This window comes from Phocoena phocoena, chromosome 3 (assembly GCF_963924675.1).
Source record: "Phocoena phocoena chromosome 3, mPhoPho1.1, whole genome shotgun sequence".
NCBI lineage: Eukaryota > Metazoa > Chordata > Mammalia > Artiodactyla > Phocoenidae > Phocoena > Phocoena phocoena.
Window position 1 is genome coordinate 144,701,381 of NC_089221.1, and position 25,123 is coordinate 144,726,503.

The 25,123-nt window shown below is 43.1% G+C and overlaps 1 protein-coding gene across 2 annotated transcripts in view; it reads left to right on the forward strand.

The window, feature by feature from the left end:
* TENM2 (teneurin transmembrane protein 2) overlaps positions 1 to 25,123 on the forward strand; it is a 990,950-nt gene that overhangs the window by 661,855 nt on the left and 303,972 nt on the right. For both annotated transcript variants that reach the window (XM_065874146.1, XM_065874147.1), the window contains exon 4: positions 2,385 to 2,619. In XM_065874146.1, coding sequence (XP_065730218.1) covers positions 2,385 to 2,619 — 235 coding nt within the window. The remainder of the gene's footprint in view (positions 1 to 2,384; positions 2,620 to 25,123) is intronic.

The following is a 25,123-nucleotide window of genomic DNA, read 5'->3' on the forward strand; positions in this document are numbered from 1 at the left end:
AGGAAGCAGGAGGGTCCCGATATCTCATTTAGCGAATTAAATCCCTCACACGGCCTCTTTGTACTTTGGGAGAGTGTGTGGTCTGGAGGGCTGGAGGGCGGGGGCCGGGGGGGCTGAGGGAGATGGTAGGTTAGGGCTTGGGGCTGGGAAGGGTGGGTTCTCGCTTGAACACTGATTCATCTCGCCTTCCCGAGGCAAGTCTCATAATTACCTAACTAATGGAGAATAATGACACCACTTTGATGGGAGTTGAGAGGGGGAGAAAGAAAGGCATGAAAATTCATTAACCTTGTGTGAGGGGCTTGGATAGCATCTCTGAAGGATCATTATTACATCATTTCACCCCCTTTTCTCACCTCTTTCCACTAATACGAGACAGACAAACGTAAATAACTATATAATAATAGATTACAAGACAGACAACAATGCCAGAAAATATAGTAGCCTGCTACAGCAATGGAACTCCCTCAAAGATATATTTAAAATGCCACTGGTGCAGAATGGAAAATACGAATTACAGGTTCATTTGGAGGACGCGATTTAAAATCTATACAACTTGTACAGTGGCATTTCACATTAGGTTTTAGCTTTAGTTGTCTTTTTCTCACACCAAAAAAAAAAAAATCCCCCCAAGTCATTTCAGCCCAGAGATGCAAACTTCAAGGAAGCACTTTCCTCTGTATTTTTCTTTCCTGTTTTCGATGGTCATGATGCTCTCCAAACCTAGGATCTTCTTGACATGTTGTCTTTCTTTCGGAACGTTTCTGCAAGCTTCCCAGGAGCCACGGAATGTAGATTACACCTTTTGGAGATGTAGCCCGGTCACATGAGGAGACAAGTAGTTGAAATTTGTGTCAAATTGCTTGTTTAAATGACTTGAGCCAACTTCTGAAAGCCAGGACAGCAGGGGCTGAGGATATTCAAAGTTGGCAGGGGCCAAAATGACAAGGCTCGGCAGTCACCTGGCGGGCTGCCAACCCTGACTGGAGGCTTCAAAAAATAAACTTTCTCAAAGGACACAAATTAAAAGTCATGTTTCAGTAGCCATTAAAACCAAATTATAGGCTTACGTTGCATAGTGAACGACCTTCATTTTCATTATGTTTAAAATATTTCACTTCGTAGGTGGAGAGTGGGTTGCTAGGAAAACGGTGTGTGGAATTGTCATCCGTGGTCATATTTACAGGGGAATTACAGGGGAATACAGGGGTATAGTTGTCCTTTGTGCGTTTTTCCGGCAAGGACAGAGGATTGCAAGTTTAGAAAGCAGGATGCAATTTGGAGTAAGGGTCGTGGTTTGAAAACATCAACCCTGACCTTCTCCAGAGACTGGGTCCTCAGGGTTCATCTCTCAGAGGACAGATGTTATGAAGCCCCTGATCTGAGCGGGCTCACAGGTGTGTTTTGTTGATTCTCATTAAAAAAAAAGTATACATATACATGTGAATATGTGTGTATATATAAACATATATATAAATATACAAACACACACACATATTTTTTAATTGTCAACATTTTTTAAAATACAGAAAACTCTTTTGAAAAAGTCCAGATCTTCAGCTCTCTTAGAAAAACTGGAAGATCATCTGCCTTGAGCTCTAACCCCTACATGGCCACGTGAGCCTGGATCTGAGTGAGGGCTGCTCCCTGCCCTCTCCAGCTCACCCCAGTCCACTTCACTTTCCTGCCTGGCCCCTGATAGGTGTTTACATTTACTACTCCCTGACTTAGAGTGTGTCATCTATTTTTTTTTTTTTTTTTTTGGCGGTACACGGGCCTCTCACTGTTGTGGCCTCTCCCGTTGCAGAGCACAGGCTCCGGACGCGCAGGCTCAGCGGCCATGGCTCACGGGCCCAGGCGCTCCGCGGCATGTGGGATCTTCCCGGACCGGGGCACGAACCCGTGTCCCCTGCATCGGCAAGCGGACTCTCAACCACTGCACCACCAGGGAAGCCCGTGCCGTCTTTCTTATACCTTTAGAAAGATGCCATGTTCTTAAAGAATGTATGGAGTGTACTGGTTTACCAGGAAATGGGCTAGGGACTTGTTAGAACAATGCTCAGCCTTGAATATCATGTTACTTTCATTGCAGAATTAGTATGTTTCAAATAATTCCACTGGTCAGCCCTCACCAGCCTGGTTTTGCTAACCTAGTTTCTCATTCTTAATTTGATGCTGAGAGATAAAGGCAAATCAAAGTATACTATTTGTTAGTAACTGACATTGAGATGCTGGACACAGTCGTATCTGCATCTGTAGTTCGTGACATTCGGCATTTGTCAATATCGAGGCTTTTGTTCCAGGCTCTCCTCCGCAGGCTTGCAGAGCGAACTCAGCCGCATTCTGAAGCCCCTAATGGCCGTTTCTCCTTCCTCTTTTCTCAGGCCCTCCGAACCACCACAGCCAGTCGACTCTGAGGCCCCCTCTGCCACCCCCGCACAACCACACGCTGTCCCATCACCACTCGTCAGCCAATTCCCTCAACAGGAACTCGCTGACCAATCGGCGGAGTCAGATTCACGCCCCGGCTCCCGCGCCCAACGACCTGGCCACCACGCCCGAGTCAGTTCAGCTTCAGGACAGCTGGGTGCTAAACAGCAACGTGCCCCTGGAGACCCGGTAAGTCCCCATCACGATCACACCTGGCTCCCTGCTGCATCACCCGCCCAGAGCAGTCGGGAGAAAATCCCGCCTACATTATGGGACAAGTTTACCAACTCTGTGCTGTTCCCTTGGTAATTTGACCCTGGACGGTAGGTTGATAGGTATTTCTTCGTTCACATGTGTCTCCTTTTAATGCTTGTTTACTTTCTTCCACAGCTCCTGTGTACCCAGCTAATAGAATTAGCATAACATATTTTTACTCAAAGACTCATGGGAAACATGCTTCTAAGGGTATATTGACAGAAAGCTGCTGATAAATTATGCATTTAGCCTTTCTTGAAGTAATAAATGAAGACTCATTTGAAATTAAGTGTTTGGGGAGACCTTGAGAAACAATCCCTGATTCCAGACTGACAGAAGTATAATTTTAATTTATACTTCATCCAACATGCAGTCTCACTTTAATCCCTCCTGTATACACTAACAGCTTGATGCCTGAGGGGCAAACAATAGTGTAAAAAAACAAACAAGAAAAAAGTGGCAGCACTTATGTTGAGAGGGAAGGGTTTCAAAGTGATCTCCAGGTCTGGCTTTGTTTTGTTTTGCCTTTGCTTCTGTCCTTTTCTCACCTTTGCTTCTGGTCTTCCAAAAATCACACCTGCCTTAGTGACCTGAAGGAAGGGGCATTGGTCACAGCGTGGCAAGCTGCAATGTAATTGACAGTGGGTCAGCCAGATACTGGAACGGCCTTGCTGTTCCATCCCCAGGCACTTTCATGGTTTGTGTGCTTCAACTGGTACAGTTTCCTTGCCCGGAAGAACCATGGAGACTAAAGAGAGAAGGACTAATTCATACTGAACCTTCAAAAAGTTCCCACATAGTTTTTAAACTTTAATAACTTAGGTTTAAGGAAAGACTGAAATAATCTGTAATCTTTCTGGTAATGGCCCGTGAATTTTCTGCACACAGCTGGAAATAATTATGCAAGCCATAGCATTTGATGTTGTTTCTTATCCCTAATATGTTTTGTTTTATTAATAAGATCTTGAATAAGTTGTATACCACTGTCACTGTAGTCACTCCAAGCTTTAATGCATTTTATTTTCTAACAACTATAGGTGATTTGTAACCAGGCCTGCAGTCTTAATCTCTAAGGCTTACAGTAGGTAAAGTCAATAGAAACTCTATGCATATATTATATATAATAGATAGATTTAAGCATTTGTACTGATATAATAACCCACTGATAAGTAGCTTTGCTGGAAAGGTCCCAGGCTGAAAGTTGACTGGTCCGCCAGGCTTAACTTAGGATATTTTCACAGTTGGTAGTGGTCTTTAAGGCTGGATAAGACTCTGTCTTTTTCGTCCTTATATTTATGAACTGCCGTAGAGCTTGTTGGGTACTAGTCAAGCTATTTTCACGTTAACAGACCATTGTTTGAAAAATAGTTTCTAGACATAAAGGCTATGCACAGTGGTTAGGATGAAGAAAGAGGAGGGAGAAAGGGAAGGAGAAATGTAGTAGATATTGGGGGAAAAGAAGGAGAAAAAGGAAAGAAGAAGACCACCATCGCCATTAACAACCAGTTTTTACTGTGCAGTTTCTACATGCCGATGTTAGTGGTTTAAATGCACTACCTCATTCAAGCATGGAAGCAATCCAATGAGGTAGGAAGGAATCATTGTTATTAGCATTTTAAAAATTCAGAATCTAGACTTGGGGGGCAGAGTAACTTGCAGGCGTTCTAGGGCTTCAGTGAGATGGTAAATTATGAGCCGCATTGGATGGAACTCTCGTGGTTCCTACACATAAAATAAGGTGGTCAGATTGTCTGATGCAGGAACAGCCACGAACCTACCTTTATTGCCTTAATTGTCACGTCTTCAGGGAAAGATCCATCAGAGTGTCTACTCCTCACAAAGAGTCTCCTGTTGGTGATGAGAACACATACACTGCATAAGCGTATCTCCCATCGCCCAGTTTCTGATGTGATCAGTTGGCAATAAAGTGTTCCCTTGAAAGGATCTGGAGGAGAGGACCAGCAAAGCCAAGCCTATCCCCTTCTTGTTCTCCTGAAGTTCTCCCAGAACATGCTTTCTGACCTGTAGAGTCCTTCTGCAGATCACTAGGATACATGGCATTTCTCCTAGGATTGGAGCTTCTCAGTGATGCTTTTAGAGGAGGCAAGCTTGGGAAGTAAGTAAGATGGCCAAAACCTTGAAGCCTAGCAGAAGGAAAAGAACGAGGGAGAACATATCCAGATGTTCTTTGATCAGTACATTCAAGGGCCAGGAGTTCGAGAATATAAGGCCCTTGAGATGGGGCTATTACTAAGTCAGTCACAGATATTTGAAACTCCATCCATGGAACTGAATACATATAATTTGGATGTGCAGCTTGTCTCATATATGAAAACTTTAGCAATAATTAATAGAATTGTTGAACTTTGTGTTTCTCTTTTACATATGATTTATACAGTCTCTTATTAGCGTTTACTTACTGAATCCCTGGAAAATACTAAGCGCTATGTTAGGTACTGGGGAGATTATGATTAAAACATGTATCCTGCCCTTAAAGCTCATACAACCTAAAAATGGAGATAGGCACATAAACAAAAAGATAGTGCAGTGTTTACAGGAATGGAAGTACGCAAGTTACAGTAGTTGTACAGTTGAAATAGTTATTAAATTTCCCAGGATGGTCAGGAGAAGTTTCCCAGCTGAGGGCCTGTTTGAGCTGGGTTTCGAAGGATGAACAAGAGTTTACCTAGAAGGTAGAGCGGTGGGAATGGGAGGGAGGGAGACGCAAGAGGGAAGAGATATGAGGATATATGTATGTGTATAGCTGATTCACTTTGTTACACAGCAGAAACTAACACACCATTGTAAAGCAATTATACTCCAATAAAGATGTTAAAAAAAAAAAAAGAGTTTACCTAGCAGGTAAGTGGAAAAAAATCAAAGATTATAGTATCATTTGTTCTCATTCTTCAGTGGTTTTCCATATAGTCTTGGAAGCTGTAGAACTGAACGGTTTCACTCACTCACGTGCTGAAATATTGTGAGTTTAATGGGGTCATTTTCTTACCCACAAGAGCAAATGTAGGAATGGAAGCTCTTACGTTAGGGGCATGATACCATACTAGGATTCCAATTCCTGTCTTTCATACCCAATAAGAATTGATTAACCACAGCAGGAAAAAACCATTGAGGGCAAGACATTCTGGAGACTGATCATGATGTACTCATCAATTTTGAAAATGCAATGGAAATTTACAAACAGCTTCACCACCTCTACTTTCATTAATACAGACTTCTGGGCATGATGGAAGAATTTCCTAACTCTGGGAGGTGATGGGCAGCATTCTGCAACCCCCCGAGACTCCAGGCCAAATCCAAGGTGTTTCTTTAGACCAGTAAGGAACAAGCCCTTGCCCCTCTGCATTGCTTTTTGATGTTCCCGTCAGTCTTAATGAGGCACGTTAGATCTTCCCTGGACTGTGTGTTTTCCATTTTTGTTCTATGACAAGTAGAATCAAGGTGCTAATTAAGGAGGCATAGCCAGGAAATAGACTGTATGAATCTGGAATTTAACACAAGATGAAAAAGCTTATAAGGAGAGTTCTGTATCAACGTTAATAATGTAAATAACAATGCATATAAATTTGTACTACCCAAGACAATCAGCTGACGTGTAAACCATAATATAATCCAAGAAAAACCAAACATAGGGCAGAGGAACTAATTGCAAACAGCCTGGACTCTCTTTTCTAACGTATGCGTAACAGAATCACTCTGCCCACCATCTTTCTCTCAGCTTACTGGCAGAAGATCTTAGAACAAGGTCCCTGTGTAATTCTGGGTCGATAGCACCTATCTCCTCCTTCCTCTCCTGAGAGGAGCAAGGTCAGGAATCTTCCTGGCCAGCTGCTTCCTTGGGAGTTTCTGAAGTCAGCATCTCTTTGTCTAAGACAGTAGAAAGTAGCTCAGCGACAGAACCTAACTTGCTTTCCTTTATGCATTTTGCAGAGGCAAGCTTCTTTCTTGGAATCCATCTCGGTAGCAGGTCACTAAAGAGAATCCGTAAGCGGGACAAAACTTCCCTCTGAGTTTGCTCTTGCCCTGAAATACCAGAAGGCCTCATTTTAGCCATCCAGATCCTCGAGCTACAAACAAGTTTGCAACTTGCTCTTTGAAATGGTCACCCATTACTCATTCGAGAAACATCTATGAGACCCAGCCAGGTGCCCGGCACTGAGGATTCAGCAGTGAAGAAGAAAAGCAAAGTCCTTGCCCTTCTGGAGTTTCCTGACTGTAGACAGAATGTGAACAAAAGATTAGGTATATGCCCCTACAGTGACAGGTGTAATAAGTGCCGTGTGAGGTATAGAGAAGCCAGACTCAGGAGAAATTTGCATTTAGGCTGAGCCCTAAGGATGAGTAGGTGTTAATTAGACTGAGAGAATGTTCTAGGTGGTGAAAACCACGACCCGCTGGGGGAAGAAACGCTAAGATGCCAGGAAGAGAAAACAAACTAGACAGACAGGCAGGAGCCGGACAGTGCAAGGTTTGGGGCTGCTTTAAAGATGTTGGACCCAGCGCCAAGAACAGTGAAAAGTCACTGAAGCATTTTAAACAGGAGGCCAAAATAATAACATAAATGGTCCCGTTGTGTTTTTAACTATGGTAGCTGCCATAGGTTCAACAGGTGGGGGGTGGGGAGGGGGGCTTGAGGGCAAGTTATAACAGGACTAAGGGTCCAGTTTGGAGAATACTGTCATGGTTAAGATGAAAAATTGTGGGGCTTCCATTAGGGTGCCCGTAGCTGCAGTATCAGAGCTGTCTGCCTTTCTCTTACCAATCTGGCCAGAAGGTGCACGTTCAAAGATGCGGGGTATGTACTGAAGGTAGAATCAGCAGGAATTTGTGACTGATGGAATGTCAAGATGTAGGTTAGGCAGGTGTGAGCACGGTATCCAGTTTTTTGGCCTAAGAGGCTGAGTGAATAGGGATGTCATTTAGGAAACAAGTTCGGTTTTCCACTTGTTAAATCTCTGAGGCAACAAGAGTATTAAGAGTAGCCGTTATTGGCCAGACTTATTTTGATTCTAAAATAATAGATGTAACACAGAAGCACAGCCATTTGCAAATGATAGCATAGTTCGTGTATCCAAAGCTCTCAGCAGTGGACTTTTCTCTTAAAAAAAAAAATCTCTCCAGAAACTTTGTTCAATTGAATAGCTATTGTACATGATTGTGTAGTTCTGTGAATAACGACTTGATCAAATGGTTTTTGCTCCATGCTTAGTTTTACATGCAAGAGCCCACTGAACCCTTTAACCCTTCTGTTGAGTATATGTTACTATCCCTATTTTAAATAGAAACTGAGGCTTGGGAAGATGAAGTTACTTACACGTCTCCAAATAAGTAAGGGGCCGAACGGGGGTGGAAACCTGGGTCTACCTGACTCCACGTGCAATGCTCTTAACCACCACACGATAATGCCTTTGAGACCAAAAGGACAAAACAAAACGATGCTTATTATCCAATTAGAATGTATCCGGTCCATGGAAATGGTGAAGTTAATGCAGTATAAGTGACACGAGGCAAGAAATGATCTGAGGGATGAATCCCAGTCCGTTACTGGACATAGAGTTAGCCACAGACAATATCGTGAGCCAGGCAGGATAGAAGGGACCCTTGTCTCCAGCTCTGCGGGATCGGTGGCCACCCAGGACGGTCAGTCTGAAGTCCTGAGCCTCCACGGTGGTGGCAGCACGGGATCCACGTGAGCTGAGTTACAGAGAGGAGGTTTAGTGCGCTGAATGTCGTAAAATGCGAGAGCAAATTGACACTGCAGACGTAAGGAGCGGTGCTACCTTTTTAGCTCTGTGATTTGCATAGGGTTTATCTTGCAGACAGTCTTTGCTAGACTGGTAGGAGAAAGCCACGCAGCCGCGGGTACGGTGGCTGGCCATTTGGTCATAGTTTGAGTAGGGATACTCAGGAAGTTGTGATGAACACCCAGGAAGTGCTCTGATAAAGAATGGAGCTTGTTGGGCTTGGTAAGTGGCACCTGAGGAATCTAATTTGGGTATCAGCATTTCAGAAAACATACTTTTTATCTTTAAGACCAAGTAATCTTAGCCTCATATGGATGCTTTACTGGGAGTGCCTATTTGGGAATCAAGACTCAAGACCTTTAGTAAATAAGGTGGTCGTGGGGAAGCAACGAGACTGTTGGAACATCTTCACCATGCTGAACCTGGAGACTCTTCTCCACTTGTTCTCCAGATTGATTTTTCTACCTAAGGATTAATTTTCTGACAGAATCACTGACAAGTTTGATCTTGAGAATATTAAACCAAAGTAACCTGTTTTGCTTTTCTTCCTTTTTTTTTTTTTTTTTTTTTTTTTTTTTAACGTTTTTGCGTGAGGTTTAAACCTAGAATTCATTCCGGGTGAACCAGATGCATTCCAGCACTTTTCAAATCAATAGGCCGCTTGATTTCTCCACATTGCAGAACATTATGCTCCCTCTAAGTTCTCATCAGAGGCAACATGGAAATTAACGAGACCTTTAGGTTAGCGTCTCCAGCTCAGCCTTAGTTTATAGCTTTACCTTGCCTTTTTGACACCATGATCCCGCCTGGCCACCAGCAGCATTGCACGTTGCAGTGAGCTTTAATCTTGTAGTTGTCTTAGTCTTCCTTGGAAACCAGCAGCTTATTAATCTCAATAACTGAAGTGCACAGTAGGCAAAAGCTCTCCGATGAGAAATGAGGCTGTGTCTTTTTGCTTTTGGCAGATGGAGACAAGAGGTTGGTTGTTGGATAGAGCCGGGGGGGGGGGGGTGGGGGGGATGAGTGGTAGAGGAAAAAGCCAGTAAGGAGGAGGCACCCCGTACCCCAAACCACTTTCTGACAATTGGCAGGAAAATAAAGAGAACCTAGTCTAATCCACTCCTCTACAATTTAGGGCTTGCGGTGTTAAACACATTCAGACCTGTTAATAAGAAAATAAAGTGTTGTGGTTTGTGTGCAAATTACAAGGTGCCTTAAGAAAGAAACAAGCATTGCATCTTACCTAAGACCACTCCAGTCTGCTCTTGGCATGGTTTGCAAACTTGGAAACATCCTTGAAGGTAGAGGTATATCAGGAGGGCTGTCCTTTTGAAATTTGTCTCCTGCTGGAAAATTAAAGCCCTGTTAAGTTTATTAAAGCTTTGGGGACTTGAACTTCTTACTTGCGAGTTACCACAGGGAAGCCTCTGGGGAGAAGGAACTTTTTTTTCAAAAGCCATCCCTCTGCAGCCTGGACCGTGGGGACCCAATTAGGGATTGAGGCCACCTTGTGGTCATGGCTTGGAAGCGCAAGACTCTGCCCTGAGTATGTGTAAATGTTGGACTCTTGGGTTAAGTTCAAGGTTGCAAAAAGCTAAATATTTTCATCTCTGTCTGTGCTCTTTCACCCATTCAGCTAATATCAATTGTCATTCCCCTGGGGTATTTCCTGAAGCCTTCCCAGAGGATATTTTATGTGGCTTAGACGGGAGAGACTGGATGGAAGGCAAGGCTTTTCTAATTCTGGCTCCCCAATGATTTTTTCTTTTCACAGAAGCCAGATAAGGCGTTCGTGGTTCTCCCAGGCAGGCGAAGTAGGCTCTGCACCTTTTCTGAAGCTTCCTTTGGTTTATTAGTCTTGGTCTCGCCTGCCCTTATGAGTGGGGATCTTATGTCCCCAGAATTGCAATCTATCCCAGGCGTTCAGCCAGTTTGCTCAACTAGGGCTGCATCCTTTAGATGATAGGGGAGTTTAAGAAGCTTTAAGCAACTTTTTCTCAGATACCTTTTTTCCCCTCCAAAACCCACTGAACTATTCCGGGCTGTTCCCTAAGTCTTGAATGCAAATATCCATTTTCAGAAGTCATGACAATATTTTAAATTAATTAATTAATTTATTTTTTTGGCTGCGTTGGGTCTTCGTTGCTGCGCGTGGGGGCCTTCTCTGGTTGCAGCGAGTGGGGGCTACTCTTCGTTGCGGTGCGCGGGCTTCTCCTTGCAGTGGCTTCTCTTGTTGCGGAGCATGGGCTCTAGGGCGTGGGGTTCAGTAGTTGTGGCTCACGAGCTCTAGAGCGCAGGCTCAGTAGTTGTGGCGCACGGGCTTAGTTGGTTCATGGCACGTGGGATCTTCCCGGACCAGGGCTCCAACCCGTATCCCCTGCACTGGCAGGCAGATTCTTAATCACTGTGCCACCAGGGAAGCCCATGACAATGTTAACCATGGAGAATCGCCCTCAAAATCATGTGTTTTTAAATCCATTACAGAATCATTTCTTGCTCAGCGTAACTGTTTGAGGATTCAGCAAGTGCTTCCAATTTCTGTCATTGGTGTTTTAGCTGTGAGTGCTTGCCTTATATTTAAAAAGAGAATGAGTAACACTTCCTTTTTATTTGTGAGATGGTTCTGAAATTCTCTTTCGGCTTGTTAAAGCTTCAGCTGGGTTGGAGCATCCCTGAGACAACTGCTCAACAATTAGTCCTCCTGTCAAGCTGTTGCACACCAACGATATGACGATTAAAAGCTTATTTTTTTGTAATTATTTGAAGGACTGGATTAAAAATCCTGTTCTAGGAAGAAGGTGGGAAATGTCTTCTTCTCGTGTTGGTATGTGCTTAGATAAGAATTTTAAATGGAGCTTAATCTTCATGACTTTTTAATCTCTTATCAACCCAGATCCTCTCCACTGCACTTTGGAACAGGTAATAAGAAGGCATAAGGTGATATTAGGCACACTGAAGCATTTGGTGGGACCCCAAATCCACCCCACCCCGGCCAATTCAGTAAAGTGAGAGAAGAAATGTAAAAGCCCTCTGGGAACGGGACCCTGCTGTGTGAGGGTCTTGTATTCAGCTTCGGGCTCTCTTAGTATGTTGATGTCCTACAGCTGAGTGCTAAAGGCAGAGGACGGCAAAGATTATCTTCTCCAGCTTCTAAACCTCAGAATCCACGTGAGGAGACATGGTGGTCATATTGAAAATCTTTCCACTTCCTGTGAAGGACTGAACACTCTTTTGGGCTTTGTTTTTAGGCATTGTCATCTCTTCCGTGCCTGCCTTGTGCCAGGCACTGTATTAGGCACTTTATATTATCCGATTTGAAGCCCTGTGCCATGGATACAGTTGTCCCCTTCAGCATGTCAGGAGGACGAAACCTGGGGAGATGAAGGGTCTGGGACAGAATCAAGATTCAGGCAGAACTGGATTCAGGGACTTAAACTCAGGCATTAGGCGCTCGCTCTCTCTCTCTCTCTCTCTCTCTCTCTCTCTCTCTCTCTCTCTCAGCTTTGTTTTTCCGTTTTCCAACATTGTTCTTAAGCAGGTCTCCTTTTGTGAGATCTTTGTGGGAATTATAGGCTCTATCCTCATAGCTCAGAAAGTAATAGAAAAAGGATTTCTTCTTCTGGATATTTCAACGGAACTCCCTGGATATGTCAACGGAACTTCCTGGTTCTCAGGAACCCAGCTAGAATCCCGTGCCCACAGCAAACCCAATCCCGAGACCTGGAGCATGGGCCATGTTGACTGTCTAGGCCTGGATCACGTGCCCACATGGAACAGGAGACCAGGAAGAAGGGCGTGGCCATAACCAAACACCACAGTGTTGGGAGACTGTAAGATAGAGGTCTAGAAGGAAAAAAAAAAAAAAGAAAGAAAGAAAAAAAACACCCAGGCCAAGTTCAGTACTAGTTTTGCCCTCACCCAGCTGCCTTCTCTTATTGGCTAATTATAGTGATTCTCCTCTGAGCACACAGTCCTGCCCAGGGGTGGGGTTAGGGGAGGTTCAGAGCATCCAGTTACTTCACTTGCCTTGGGCACCCAAGGGAGTTTACAACTGATTCCAATATGAAGTGGAAAGAATAAGGTCCACTGAGTAATTCGCATCCCCTTCTGATTCATCACCCTCTCTGGTTCACTTCTCACACGGCCCACGGCTTTACCTTTGAGTTCACTGTAGCCACTTAATGCATTTTAACTTTTATTTTATTGATGTCTCTTTTAAGCTGTCCTCTTCTTTCCTGCGTAACTGCTTGGATTCCACATTTTCTAGTTAAAACATGCTCATTTATTGTCTCACTAAACAGTGCTCTTTACGAGGGCTCACGATGAGAAAGTTAACTCGGAACACCTCAACGCGTTTCTCATCTCCTGAAAATGGCTGGAGAAGCAGTTTTACCTTTATCAAGTTGAAGTCCTTGGTTTTGCTTTTTCATAAGACAGTGAATGGGAAACTTTTAATTCCATGCTCCAAGCTTCTATTCTCAGCAATATGAAAATGCATTTTATGCTTTTTTGTGGTGACCATCTTAGATAGGACATTTTGCAGGGGTCAGTCTGCTCTATAATGGACCTTATTATAGGTACCATCAGAATTGTTCCACATTTAATTCGACAAAAAGTTTTGTCCTAAAAGTCAACATGTCCTAATGTCAATAATTATGCCCATTGCTATTTACACTCCTGTGATTTAATCTGATATTACTAGCTGTAGAAAAGTTCAGTAGTAGGGGGAAAGGTAGCACACTTACATTTAACCCCCCCCCCCGCTAGAATTTCAGTATAATGGTGTGGGGGACACTGGGTTGGGTGTGAGAACCAGGAGGGAAGGACACATTCAGTTTGGGTCTGGGGGTACTTTGTTTTCTGAGTTCTCACCATCGTTGGCCTTGTCTGGAAATATGAAAGCTGTGTTAGGATGGGGACCTCCTCACGTCCTGCCTATAACGTGCATCTTCAAGTTCACAATACCTTCAGTTTGGGGGAGAAGGGAGAAGTATAGCATTTTCTGCAGGGCTAAAATTGAAGGACTATTTCAAGCATAGAAGAAGAGGGAGAGGTGAGGGGTGGCGTAGGAAAGAAAGGGTCTGGTGATGAGGACACAGAAATAAGTATTTACCTGCCATCTTCTGGGAAGTCGGCCCCTTGATTCTGCCCGCTGCATCAGAAAGCAGACCAGGAGAAGGAATCAAGGTCAACATGATTTAGGTTGACCTGATCACTTGAGAGGAGGGAGAATCATTTGGCAGCACCAAGGCAGAATTTTGAGACCGGAACCCATGTTAGGATCACTTGTGCAGGCCGATGTCTATTCTGCAAATGAGGAGGGTGAGGCCAGATGACTCGTTGGTTTCTCACGCGGATTGTCTGGGTGGGACTGCAGGCAGGCTTCCTGCTGGAGCTTCCCTCAGACCGCCTCACTCTTCCCTGCATGATGAGTAGGTGACTTTGTTGCCTCTTCATCCCACGCAGCATCTTTATCTCCATTTCCTTCTGCAAAGGAATGGTCAAGAATTTAAGACAAAGAATTAGAGCACATATTACAACAGCTTTGGTATTTCCAGGTGTTTTATTACAAAATGTATTCATTCTCTCGGTAAAAACACTGAACAATTAGAAAGGTGAAAAGTGCAAAGTATATTCATTCCCTGCCCCTCCGTTCCTATTTTCAAGGAAATCTCATTTGAAGGTTTATTATTTTAGGCTTCCAGAAATGTTTATGGTATCTGAGCATACTTTGTTTAAGTTTAATATAAAAGGGATCGTGTTATACCTACCATTTGACAATGGCCTTTTTTAACTTCGTGAGAAATTGTAGAAAGCATTTCAGGTAATATCATGTATACCTACCTCACTCTTTTTTTTTATTTTTTGGCTTAAACAACAGAAATTTATTTCCTTACAATTCTGAAGGCTAGAAGTTCTGAGATCAGTGTGTTGATACGTTAGGTTTCTTCCGAGATTCTCCCCCCTTTGCTTGTGGATGACTGTTTTCTCCCTCTGTCCTCACGTGGTCTTCCCTGTGTTTCTTTGTCCTTATCTCCTCTTCTTACAAGGACACCCCAGCCTAATGTCCTCGTTTTCCCTTCATTACCTCTTTTTTTTTAAATAGATCTTTATTGGAGTATAATTGCTTCACAATACCGTGTTAGTTTCTGTTGCACAACAGAGTAAATCAGCCATATGCACACACATGTCCCCATATCCCCTCCCTCTTGAGCCTCCCTCCCACCCTCTTTGTTTTTATTTCTGTTACTCTAGGAGGTGGGTCAAAAAAGATCTTGCTGTGGTTTATGTCAAAGAGTGTTCTCCCTATGTTTTCCTCTAAAAGTTTTATAGTGTCTGGTCTTACATTTAAGTCTTTAATCCATTTGGAGTTTATTTTTGTGTATGGTGTTAGGGAGTGTTCTAATTTCATTCTTTTACATGCACCTGTCCACTTTTCCCAGCACCACTTACCGAAGAGGCTGTCTTTTCTCCATTGTACGTTCTTGCCTCCTTTGTCGTAAATTGGATGACCATATGTGCGTGGGTTTATCTCTGGGCATTCTATCCTGTATCATTGATCTCTATTTCTGTTTTTGGGCCAGTACCATACTCTCTTGATTACTGTAGCTTAGTGGTATAGTTTGAAGTCGAGTAGCCTGATTCCTCCAGCTCCTTTTTTCTTTCTCAAGACTGCTTTGGCTATTCGGGGTCTTTTGTATTTCCATACGAATTGTAAGATTTTTTGTTCTATTTCTGTGAAGAATGCCATTGATAGTTTGATAGGGGTTGCATTGAATCTGTAGATTGCTTTGGGTAGTATAATCATTCTCACAATATTGATTCTTCCAATCCAAGAACATGGTATATTTCTCCATCTGTTTATGTCATCTTTGGTTTCTTTCATCAGTGTTTTATAGTCTTCTGAGTACAAGTCTTTCACCTGCCTAGGTAGGTTTATTCCTAGGTATTTTATTCTTTTTGTTGCAATGGTAAATGGGATTGTTTCCTTAATTTCTCTTTCTGATTTTTTGTTGTTAGTGTATAGGAATGCAAGAGATTTCTGTGCATTAATTTTGTATCCTGCATCTGTACCAAATTCATTGATTAGTTCTAGTCGTTTTCTGGGGCATCTTTAGGATTTTCTGTGTATAGTATCATGTCATCTGCAAACAGTGACAATGTTACTTCTTTCTTTCCAATTTGTATTCCTTTCATTTCTTTTTCTTCTCTGATTACCATGGCTAGTTCTGCGTTTATTGAGATGATCATATGTTTTTTATTTATTTAATTTTTTAAATTTATTTATTTTAGTTTAGTTATTTTTATTAACAGAAAATGAAAATATCTTTATTTGGATTGGCGATAGAAAGAAGTGATCACAGAGGACAATTATTTACCTTTCCTTTTTTTTTGTTTTGCGGTACGCGGGCCTCTCACTGTTGTGGCCTCTCCCGTAGCGGAGCACAGCCTCCAGACACACAGACCCAGCGGCCATGGCTCACAGGCCCAGCCGCTCCGCGGCACGTGGGATCTTCCTGGACCAGGGCACGAGCCCGTATCCCCTGCATCGGCAGGCGGACTCCCAACCACTGAGCCACCAGGGAAGCCCTACCTTTCCTTTTTATATCAAGATGAACCAAGTCATGTTTAGTAGAACATTTCTGTAAAAGAAAAGTTAGATCATATGGTTTTTATTCTTTAACTTGTTAATGTGGTGTATCACATTGATGACTTGCATGTATTGAAGAACCCTTGCATCCCTGGGTTAAATCCCACTTGATCATGGTGTATGATCCTTTCAATGTGCTCTTGGATTCTGTTTGCTAGTATTTTGTTCAGGACTTTTGCCTCTATGTTCATCAGTGATATTGGTCTATAATTTTCGTTTTTTGTGATATCTTTTTCTGGTTTTGGTATCAGGATGATGATGATGGCTTCACAGAATGAATTTGGGAGTGTTTCTCCCCCTGCAAATTTTTGGAAGAGTTTGAGAAGGATCGGTGTAAGCTCTTCTCTAAATGTTTGATACATTTTGCATGTGAAGCCATCTGGTCCTGGACTTTTGTTTGTTGGAAGATTTTTAATTATGGTTTCAATTTCATTACTTGTGATAGGTCTGTTTATATTTTCTAACTCTTTCTGGTTCAGTCTTGGAAAATTGTACCTTTCCAAGAATTTGTCCATTTCTTCGTGGTTGTCCATTTTATTGGCGTATAGTTGTTTGTAGTAGTCTCTTATAATCCTTTGTATTACTGCAGTGTCAGCTGTGATTTCTCCTTTTTCATTTCTAGTTTTATTGATTTGCATCCTCTCCCTTTTTTTCATGATGAGTCTGACTAAGGGTTTATCAATTTTGTTTATCTTCTCGAAGAACCAGCTTTTAGTTTCATTGATCTTTGCTATTGTTTTCTTCATTTCTATTTCATTTATTTCTGCTCTGATCTTTATGATTTCATTTGTTCTACTGACTGTGGGTTTTCTTTGTTCTTCTTTCTCTAGTTGTTTTAAATGTAGGGGTAGATTGTGTATTTGAGATTTTTCTTGTTTCTTGAGGTGAGACTGAATTGCTATAAACTTTCCTCTTAGAACTGCTTTTGCCACGTCCCATAGGTTTTGGGTCGTCGAGTTTACGTTGTCATTTATTTCCATGTATTTTTTTATTTCTTCTTTGATTTCTTCACTGATTTCTTGGTTATTTAGTAGAGCACTGTTTAGCCTCCATGTATTTGTGATTTTTACAGTTATTTTCCTGTAATTGATTTCCAATCTCATAGTGTTGTGGTCAGAAAAGATGCTTGATACAATTTCAATTTTCTTAAATTTTCCAAGGCTTGATTTGTGACCCAAGATGTGATCTATCCTGGAGAATGTTCCATGTGCACTTGAGAAGAAAGTGTATTCTGCCACTTTGGGGTGGAATGTTCTCTAAATATCTATTAGATCTATCTGGTCTATTGTGTCATTTAAAGCTTGTGTTTCCTTATTTATTTTCTGTTTGGATGATCTGTCCAAACAGAAGCAGGGTGTTAAAGTCCCCTATTGTGTTACTGTCGATTTCCCCTTTCATGGTTGTTAGTGTTTGCCTTATGTGTTGAGGTGCTCCTGTGTTGGGTGCATGAACATTTATAATTGTTATATCTTCTTCTTGGAATGATCCCTTGATCATTATGTAGTGTCCTTCCTTATCTCTCATAAAAGTCTTTATTTTAAAGTCTATTTTATCTGATATGAGTATTGCTACTCCAGCTTTCTTTTGATTTCCTTTTGCATGGAATATTTTTTTCCATCCCTTCACGTTCAGTCTGTATGTGTCCCTAGGTCTGAAGTGGGTAGGTCTTGTAGGCCACATATACATGGGTCTTGTTTTTGTATCCATCCAGCCAGTCTGTGTCTTTTGGTTGGGGCATTTAATCCATTTACATCCAAGGTTATTATCGATAGGTATGGTCCTATTAACATTTTCTTAATTATTCTGGAATTGTTGTTTTTTGGTTTTTGGTTTTTTTTTTTTGTGGTACGCGGGCCTCTCACTGTTGTGGCCTCTCCCGTTGCGGAGCACAGGCTCCAGACGCGCAGGCTCAGCGGCCATGGCTCATGGGCCCAGCCGCTCCGTGGCATGTGACATCCTCCTGGACCAGGGCATGAACCCATGTCCCCTGCATTGGCAGGCGGACTCTCAACCACTGTGCCACCAGGGAAGCCCTGGAATTGTTTTTATGGGTCTTTTTCTTCTCTTGTGTTTCCCGCGTAGAGAAGTTTCTTCAGCATTTGTTGTAAAGCTGGTTTGGTGGTGCTGAATTCTGTTAGCTTTTGTTTGTCTGAAAAGCTTTTGATTTCTCCATCGATTCTGAGTGAGATCCTTGCTGGGTAGAGTAATCTTGGTGTTAGGTTTTTTTCTTTCATCATTTTAAGTATATCCTGCCACTCCCTTCTGGCCTGCAGAGTTTCTGCTGAAAAATCAGCTACAAAGGAATCCCCATACGGTTATTTTTTGTTTTTCCCTTGCTCCTTATAATATTTCTTCTTTGAATTAATTTTTGTTACTTTGATTAATATGTGTCCTGGTGTGTTTTTCCTAGGGTTTATCCTGTATGGGACTCTCTGTGCTTCCTAGACCTGGATGACTATTTCCTTTCCCATGTTAGGGAAGTTTTCCACTATAATCCCTTCAAATATTTTCTCAGACCATTTCTTTTTCTCTTCTTCTTCTGAGACCCCTATAATTCGAACGCTGGTGTATTTAGTGTTGTCCCAGAGGTCTCTGAAATTGTCTTCAATTCTTTTCATTCTTCTTTCTTTATTCTACTCCTCATCAGTTATTTCCACCATTTTGTCTTCCAGCCAGCTTATTCATTCTTCTACGTCAGTTATTCTGTTATTGATTCCTTCTAGTGTGTTTTTCATTTCAGTTATTGTGGTGTTCATCTCTGTTTGTTGTTTAGTTCTTCTAGATCTTTGTTAAACATTTCTTGTATTTTCTCAATCCATGCTTCCATTCTATTTCCGAGATTCTGGATCATCTTTACTATCGTCACTCTGATTCTTTTTCAGGTAGATTGCCTATTTCTTCTTCATTTATTTGGTCTTATAGGTTTTTACCTTGCTTCTTCATCTGTGACATATGTTTTTGCTGTCTTTTTTTCTTTCTTTTTTTTTTTCTTTTTTTTATGAGTCGGATTGTGTTCCTGTTTTTCTGGTTGTTTGGCCTGAGGCTTCCAACACTGGAGTTTGTAGGCTACTGGGTAGAGCTGGGTCTTGGTGCTGAGATGAAGAACTCTGTGAGACCTCACTCCGATGAATATTCCCTGGGGTCTGGGGTTCTCTGTTAGTCCAGTGGTTTGGACTTGGAGCTCCCACCTCAGGAGCTTCCCCCTGACCCCGGGCTTGCTAATCAAGATCCCGCAAGCTGCGTGGGGTGGCAAAAAAAAAGAGAAAAACAACAAAGTGAAAAATAAAATTAGACTAGGAAACTAACTAACTATTTTTATTTTTAAAACTAAAAATATAGATGAATCAACAACTGGAAGGTACATCAGTACCACAACAGTAAAAAAAGAGGAGGAGGGAAAGGAAAAAAAGAAAAAGGGGGCAGTGGAAGGCCTTGGCTGTGGAGAGCAGGGCCTAAGCAAGGGCAAGGTTTGGGTGGTGGGCGGGGCCAATGCTTAGGACCCCTAGGACTGGAAAAGGCCCTGGGGGCTGTGGGAGGTGGAGCTTAGGCTCAAGGAACCGAAGGGACCCAGGCTTGCCCCCCACCCTGGTCTCAGAGGGCAGGGGACCTCACCTGGGACCCTAGCAGGCTTGCAAGGCCCGAGTGGTCGGGGCAAACACCCTCGCTCCTCCCCTGCTCTTCCATCAGGGCCCCTCCCACCTGCCTCTCCCATCTCCCTGGCCTCCCTCCTATGCCCCTAGGACCTATGGGGCCTGGAGGGGGCTTTGGATTGCAGGGGACCGGCCTGGGAGTTCAGCAGGCTCCCCGGGCCCCCGTGGGCAGGGCAGTCGCCCTCCGCTCCTCTCCAACTCTTCCCGGAGAGTCCCTCCCACCTGCCTCTCCTGATCTCCCTGGCTTCAGGGGCGCTGATCTTGTCTGGCCTCCACTTCTCCTCCCCCCTCAGTCCCCCTGTGTCCTACCGGTTCACTTTGGGGTTGCTCCCCTCTCCTTGGGGTCAGAGTCCCCCACCAGAGGCCAGCAGGTGCCCTAGTTGGGGGGGCGACACTAACTCCGCACCGTCCCACACCGCCATCCTGACTACTCCTCATTCTTTTGTAAAGTCTGTGTAGTATTCCGAAATGGCATAATTTATTTATCTAGTCTCTTGTTGATGGACATTTAGACTGCTTTCAGGTTTTCGCTGTTACAAACAAAACCGTAATGAAGAGTCTTGTGTATATACCTTTCTTTGCCTACTTACCTGATTATATTCAAAAGTTAAATTCCTGCAAGTGAAATTGCTAGATCAAAGGGTATGTATAATGTGCATTTTGAATTTTGATAGATTGCGCCGATTTATGTCCACCTCAATTCGAATGTTACAATCTCTCTTTACTGCTTAATGGTCAGCGTTTCTTTTATGGGTTTAAAATAAGAGCCCTGAAGTTCACCGTGTTGGATTTTCGGCATAGAATTGAAAGGATTTTCTTTTTCAAGGAATAATGTACTAGCTAATACTCAAATACCCTAGAAACTCAACTCTGCTTCTTACGTGCCAAGTAAAATGAAAAAGAGGTATCGCTGTGGGGAAAATTGGATTCACTCACTGCCCTTGGTTCTAGCCATAGGGCCCTTTCTCTTTATCCCAAACTTGACGCAGCGTGGCCAGTGTGATTCAAGCCTAACCTTTGCTACCGTTTGTTTTCTCATTAATATATGGCAAGGCTTAAATTTGCCTCTTTTCCCCATCTACCTTGCCTCTATCTCCCTAATGGGGATATTATAAGAACGTCTAAGACGACTTCGTCAAGTGTCTGAGTCCCCGAGAGAAATGTGGAGTACGGCAGTATTATTGTTCTAACTGTTACAGGAGAGCACGATGATCAAGGGTTTGAAAATCCCACACGGACAGTCTCTTTTGTGAAATAAGTATGTGAGGGCTTTGTTAATAAGAGGCCCTCAAGCCAAACTTATCTAGGTTCTTTATCTGAAACTCCAATTTTATGCTAAATAAGGATTTTTGTATTTCCCACCTCCCATTTGTAATCCCATTACCAGCTGTGTTCATTGGACTTCAGCTTAATTCATCCAGCGTTTATGCAGGTCATGTTAGGGGCTGAGCATCCAGCAAGGCGCCGAGGGTGTAGGAGGAAGATGGTGTGGCCCTTGTCTCCTGGGAATTACAGTCTAGTAGGAGAAAGCTAAGCATGTAGTTTACATGAATGTGGAAAGTCGTAAGATGGATTTAAGCTCGGGGCACTGTCTGGGAACATAGGATGCTGGGGGTCAGGGAAGCTTGGGCTGTGTAGAAATGGGGTGTGAATCCCATTCTGATGGAAACGTGAGCGTTACCCCAGCGAAAGAGTCTTCCAGGCAGAGGCAAGGGAATAAGAAAAGGCCAGAAAAGCAAGAATGCCCAAGTATTCTGGACCCACTGGGCTGGGACTCAGTGTAGGAGAGGCCCCAGGGCCTGTGGCAGGGACACCTTCAAGGCCCAGTCAAGCCTGTGGTTTATTCTGTGTAGGAAACGGAGCCTGCAGACATTTGTGCAGAGGTGCGTTATGGTCACATTTGCAGTGAGGAAGAGGAGAGACTTTGATGGACATACCAGAAAGACAGGAACTAAAGTTCACTGCAGTTAACCAAAGGATCCCACAGGGAAGAAAGGAAAAGGGACTAAAAGGCAAGAAATACATACTTTCAGGAGGCTGTCTATGGGAGTCATTGGTCATTAGCTCCAGAACAGTGAAAGCCAACATTTACCGTCAGGTATGTGCTGAGCCCCCTCGTTTAATCCACACAATATCCCCATGAAATATTTTCAGTCGTTTTCACCATTTTCCAACCAAAGAAACAGATTCAACAATGTCACGTTGTTTGCCCCAGGCTGTGCAGGTTACAGGTGGGGCAACCAGGCTCTGAAATCCGCATGCTGCCTACAGTTTACCCATTAACCACTGCCCTGCCCAGCCCCCAAGGATGAGCGGGTGCTGTCCAAGCCCCCCACCCTGGCCTGACTGTCTTCCTCCCTCCTGGCCCCTGCCCTTCCCAGCCACTCCTCTTCCCCTCCCAGAAAGGCAGACACTGCTTTGTTTTTCATGTAACCACTTCACTTCTTGTCAAGCCAAACCTAAGAGCCAGACAGGACCCCAGTTCAAGTCCAGACCTCTGCGATGTCTGCAAGGCAGCCTCCCCTCACCAGACTCTCCTTGAGGTTTTGTTTAATGCTCCCACTTGCAAAGAAAATGCCTGATGGCAGGCCCCTGCCTTTTAGTCTCACATGCCACCTCCGCGTCAGGCAGCTTTCAATTTCCTGTGCCTCAGCATGTCCGTGTGCATCTTCGTCAAGACTTCCAAGATGGCAGTGACAAGCTTTTTGGGTACTTAAGGCAAACATGCATGACAGTTTTCCTTGACACTTGCATTTTTAAAAAGCCTTGGCTTGAGCCCTAGGAAACCCAGCATTTGAGAAACCAGGAGCCTTTCAAGGAAGCCAGGCTTTCAGTGCCTGCTTCCCTGGGACATGTTTTGTGACAGGGACACTGCAGGATCTGCCCAAGAGGATATGAAGTGCCATAGCAATATTTACGTGTTGATGCTAAATGATGGTTGCCTTTTTTAATGGCTTTGTGTGTGTGTGTGTGTGTGTGTGTGTGTGTGTGTGGCTGAAATGTATGGACCTGTTCTGTGCATTGTCACTGGGTATGTGGCTGGCCTACAAACACACTTAAATGGCACACTTCTGCAAAGCATTAATTTCTGAGCGTCCAACAGATATATGTAGGCAAGCAGACATGTCACAGGCGTTGCTACACAGCTTAATTAATATCCCTGAAGGGCTAAAGCATTTCCTATACAGTGCTAAGTGAGAAGAAAATGTTGTACCTATGGACATTATACATGTAAAGAAATGTGGGTACGTACACCGACAGGCCTTCTTATATTTGCTTATGCCCCAAAGGGTCTGATGTAAATTCAAATGGGAAAATCAATTGTTTTCAAGATAACTATCTTTTATTTGAGGGTTGAAAAAAGGGAGCAGGGCCCCAAACTTAAATGCCAGAAATCACCACCACAGTGGAAAAAGGAAATCCCTAACACACAAAAATGAGTAGCAGTTTTCTTTCTCCCCTGGCTGTTGCTATGTCTAAGATAGCTTTGATGACTTAGGACTTGTTGTTAGCTATGCAAGAGTTTAGATAAATCGATTTTGTTTTCTTTTCTAGGTTTTGAAGGAATCCCATAGAATACTTCATCTGTCCGTTTTAATTTTTATGACATAGATAGGCCTGACTCCTTCTCTTCTTTCTTTCCTTCTTTCCATCCCTCCCTCCCTCTCCACCCAGTGACTAGGTCTTAAGAACCTACAAAAATCTAGGAAATAACCCTTATTGGGGTTGGTTGGTTTTTCATTTCTTCTGTACTTTAGTGTACTCATTCAGAAATGGAAATGAATGAAAACTTTATTTCTCAAAGGTATACCGCATGGAACACCAGTTTGAAGACTGGGAAGGTGGGTGGGTTAAAATTTCTGTAATCAAATCAGTAAGCAGAATGATAAATATTTTGCAGAGGGTACTGGGATATTTAGAATATTTAAGATGTTAAAGGCTTGTGAAAATATGTAGTAATTTCCTTAACTTTATTTACTCCAGTATTTCCCAAATACCATGGAACACTTTCTTTACCTGAAGTTAGTAATATACAAACACACTTAGTGATCCCAAGAACACACTTTTATTTTTTGTATTGTATTGTATTTTTTTACATCATTATTGGAGTATAATTGCTTTACAATGGTGTGTTAGTTTCTGCTGTGTAACAAAGTGAATCAGCTATACCTATACGTATATCCCCATATCCCCTCCCTCTTGTGTCTCCCTCCCACCCTCCCTATCCCACCCCTCTAGGTGGACACAAAGCACCAAGCTGATCTCCCTGTGCTATGCGGCTGCTTCCCACTAGCTATCTATTTTACATTTGGTAGTGTACGTATGTCCATGCCACTCTCTCACTTCGTCCCAGCTTACCCTTCCCCCTCCCATGTCCTCAAGTCCATTCTCTACGTCTGCGTCTTTATTCCTGTCCTGCCCCTAGGTTCATCAGAACCTTTTTTTTTGATTCCATATATGTGTTAGCATATGGTATTTGTTTTTCTCTTTCTGACTTGCTTCACTCTGTATGACAGTCTCTAGGTCCATCCACCTCGCTACAAATAACTCAATTTTGTTTCTTTCTGTGGCTGAGTAATATTCCATTGTATATATGTGCCACATCTTCTTTATCCATTCATCTGTCAATGGACACTTAGGTTGCTTCCATGTCCTGGCTACTGTAAACAGAGCTACAATGAACATTGTGATGCATGATTCTTTTTGGTTTATGGTTTTCTCAGGGTCTATGCCCAGTAGTGGGATTGCTGGGTCAGATGGTAGCCAGGAACACACTTTGAGTCTTACATTTCAGACCTTCTCTGACCCTGACTGAAGTAGGAAGCACAGAGTTTCTTCAAACCCTTCCTAGAGAAGGACTTCGTAATTTTGCTTTTAAGATAAGACATAATATCTCTCTCCACCTAAACTTTTGAAATTCATCCATATGCAGACTCATTTACCAGGTTCTGCAATAGTTGGGCCTAGTGAGTAAGCACTGCTTATAATACAGTGCTCAGAGCATGGGCTAACAGTGAAAGCGTTTTTAAATAGAAATGTCAGGGATAAGGGACTTCCCTGGTGGTACAGTGGTTAAGAATCTGCCTGCCAGTGCAGGGGACATGGGTTCGATCCCTGGTCTGGGAAGATCCCACATGCCGCGGAGCAACTAAGCCCGTGAGCCACAACTACTGAGCCCACATGCCACAGCTAATGAAGCCCGCACGCCTAGAGCCCGTGCTCCGCAACAAGAGAAGCCACCACAATGAAATGCCTGTACACTGCAACGAAGAGTAGACCCCACTCGCTGCAACTAGAAAAAGCCCGTGCACAGCAATGATGACCCAATGCAGCCAAAAATAAAAATAAATAAAATAAAATAATTTTTTTTAAAT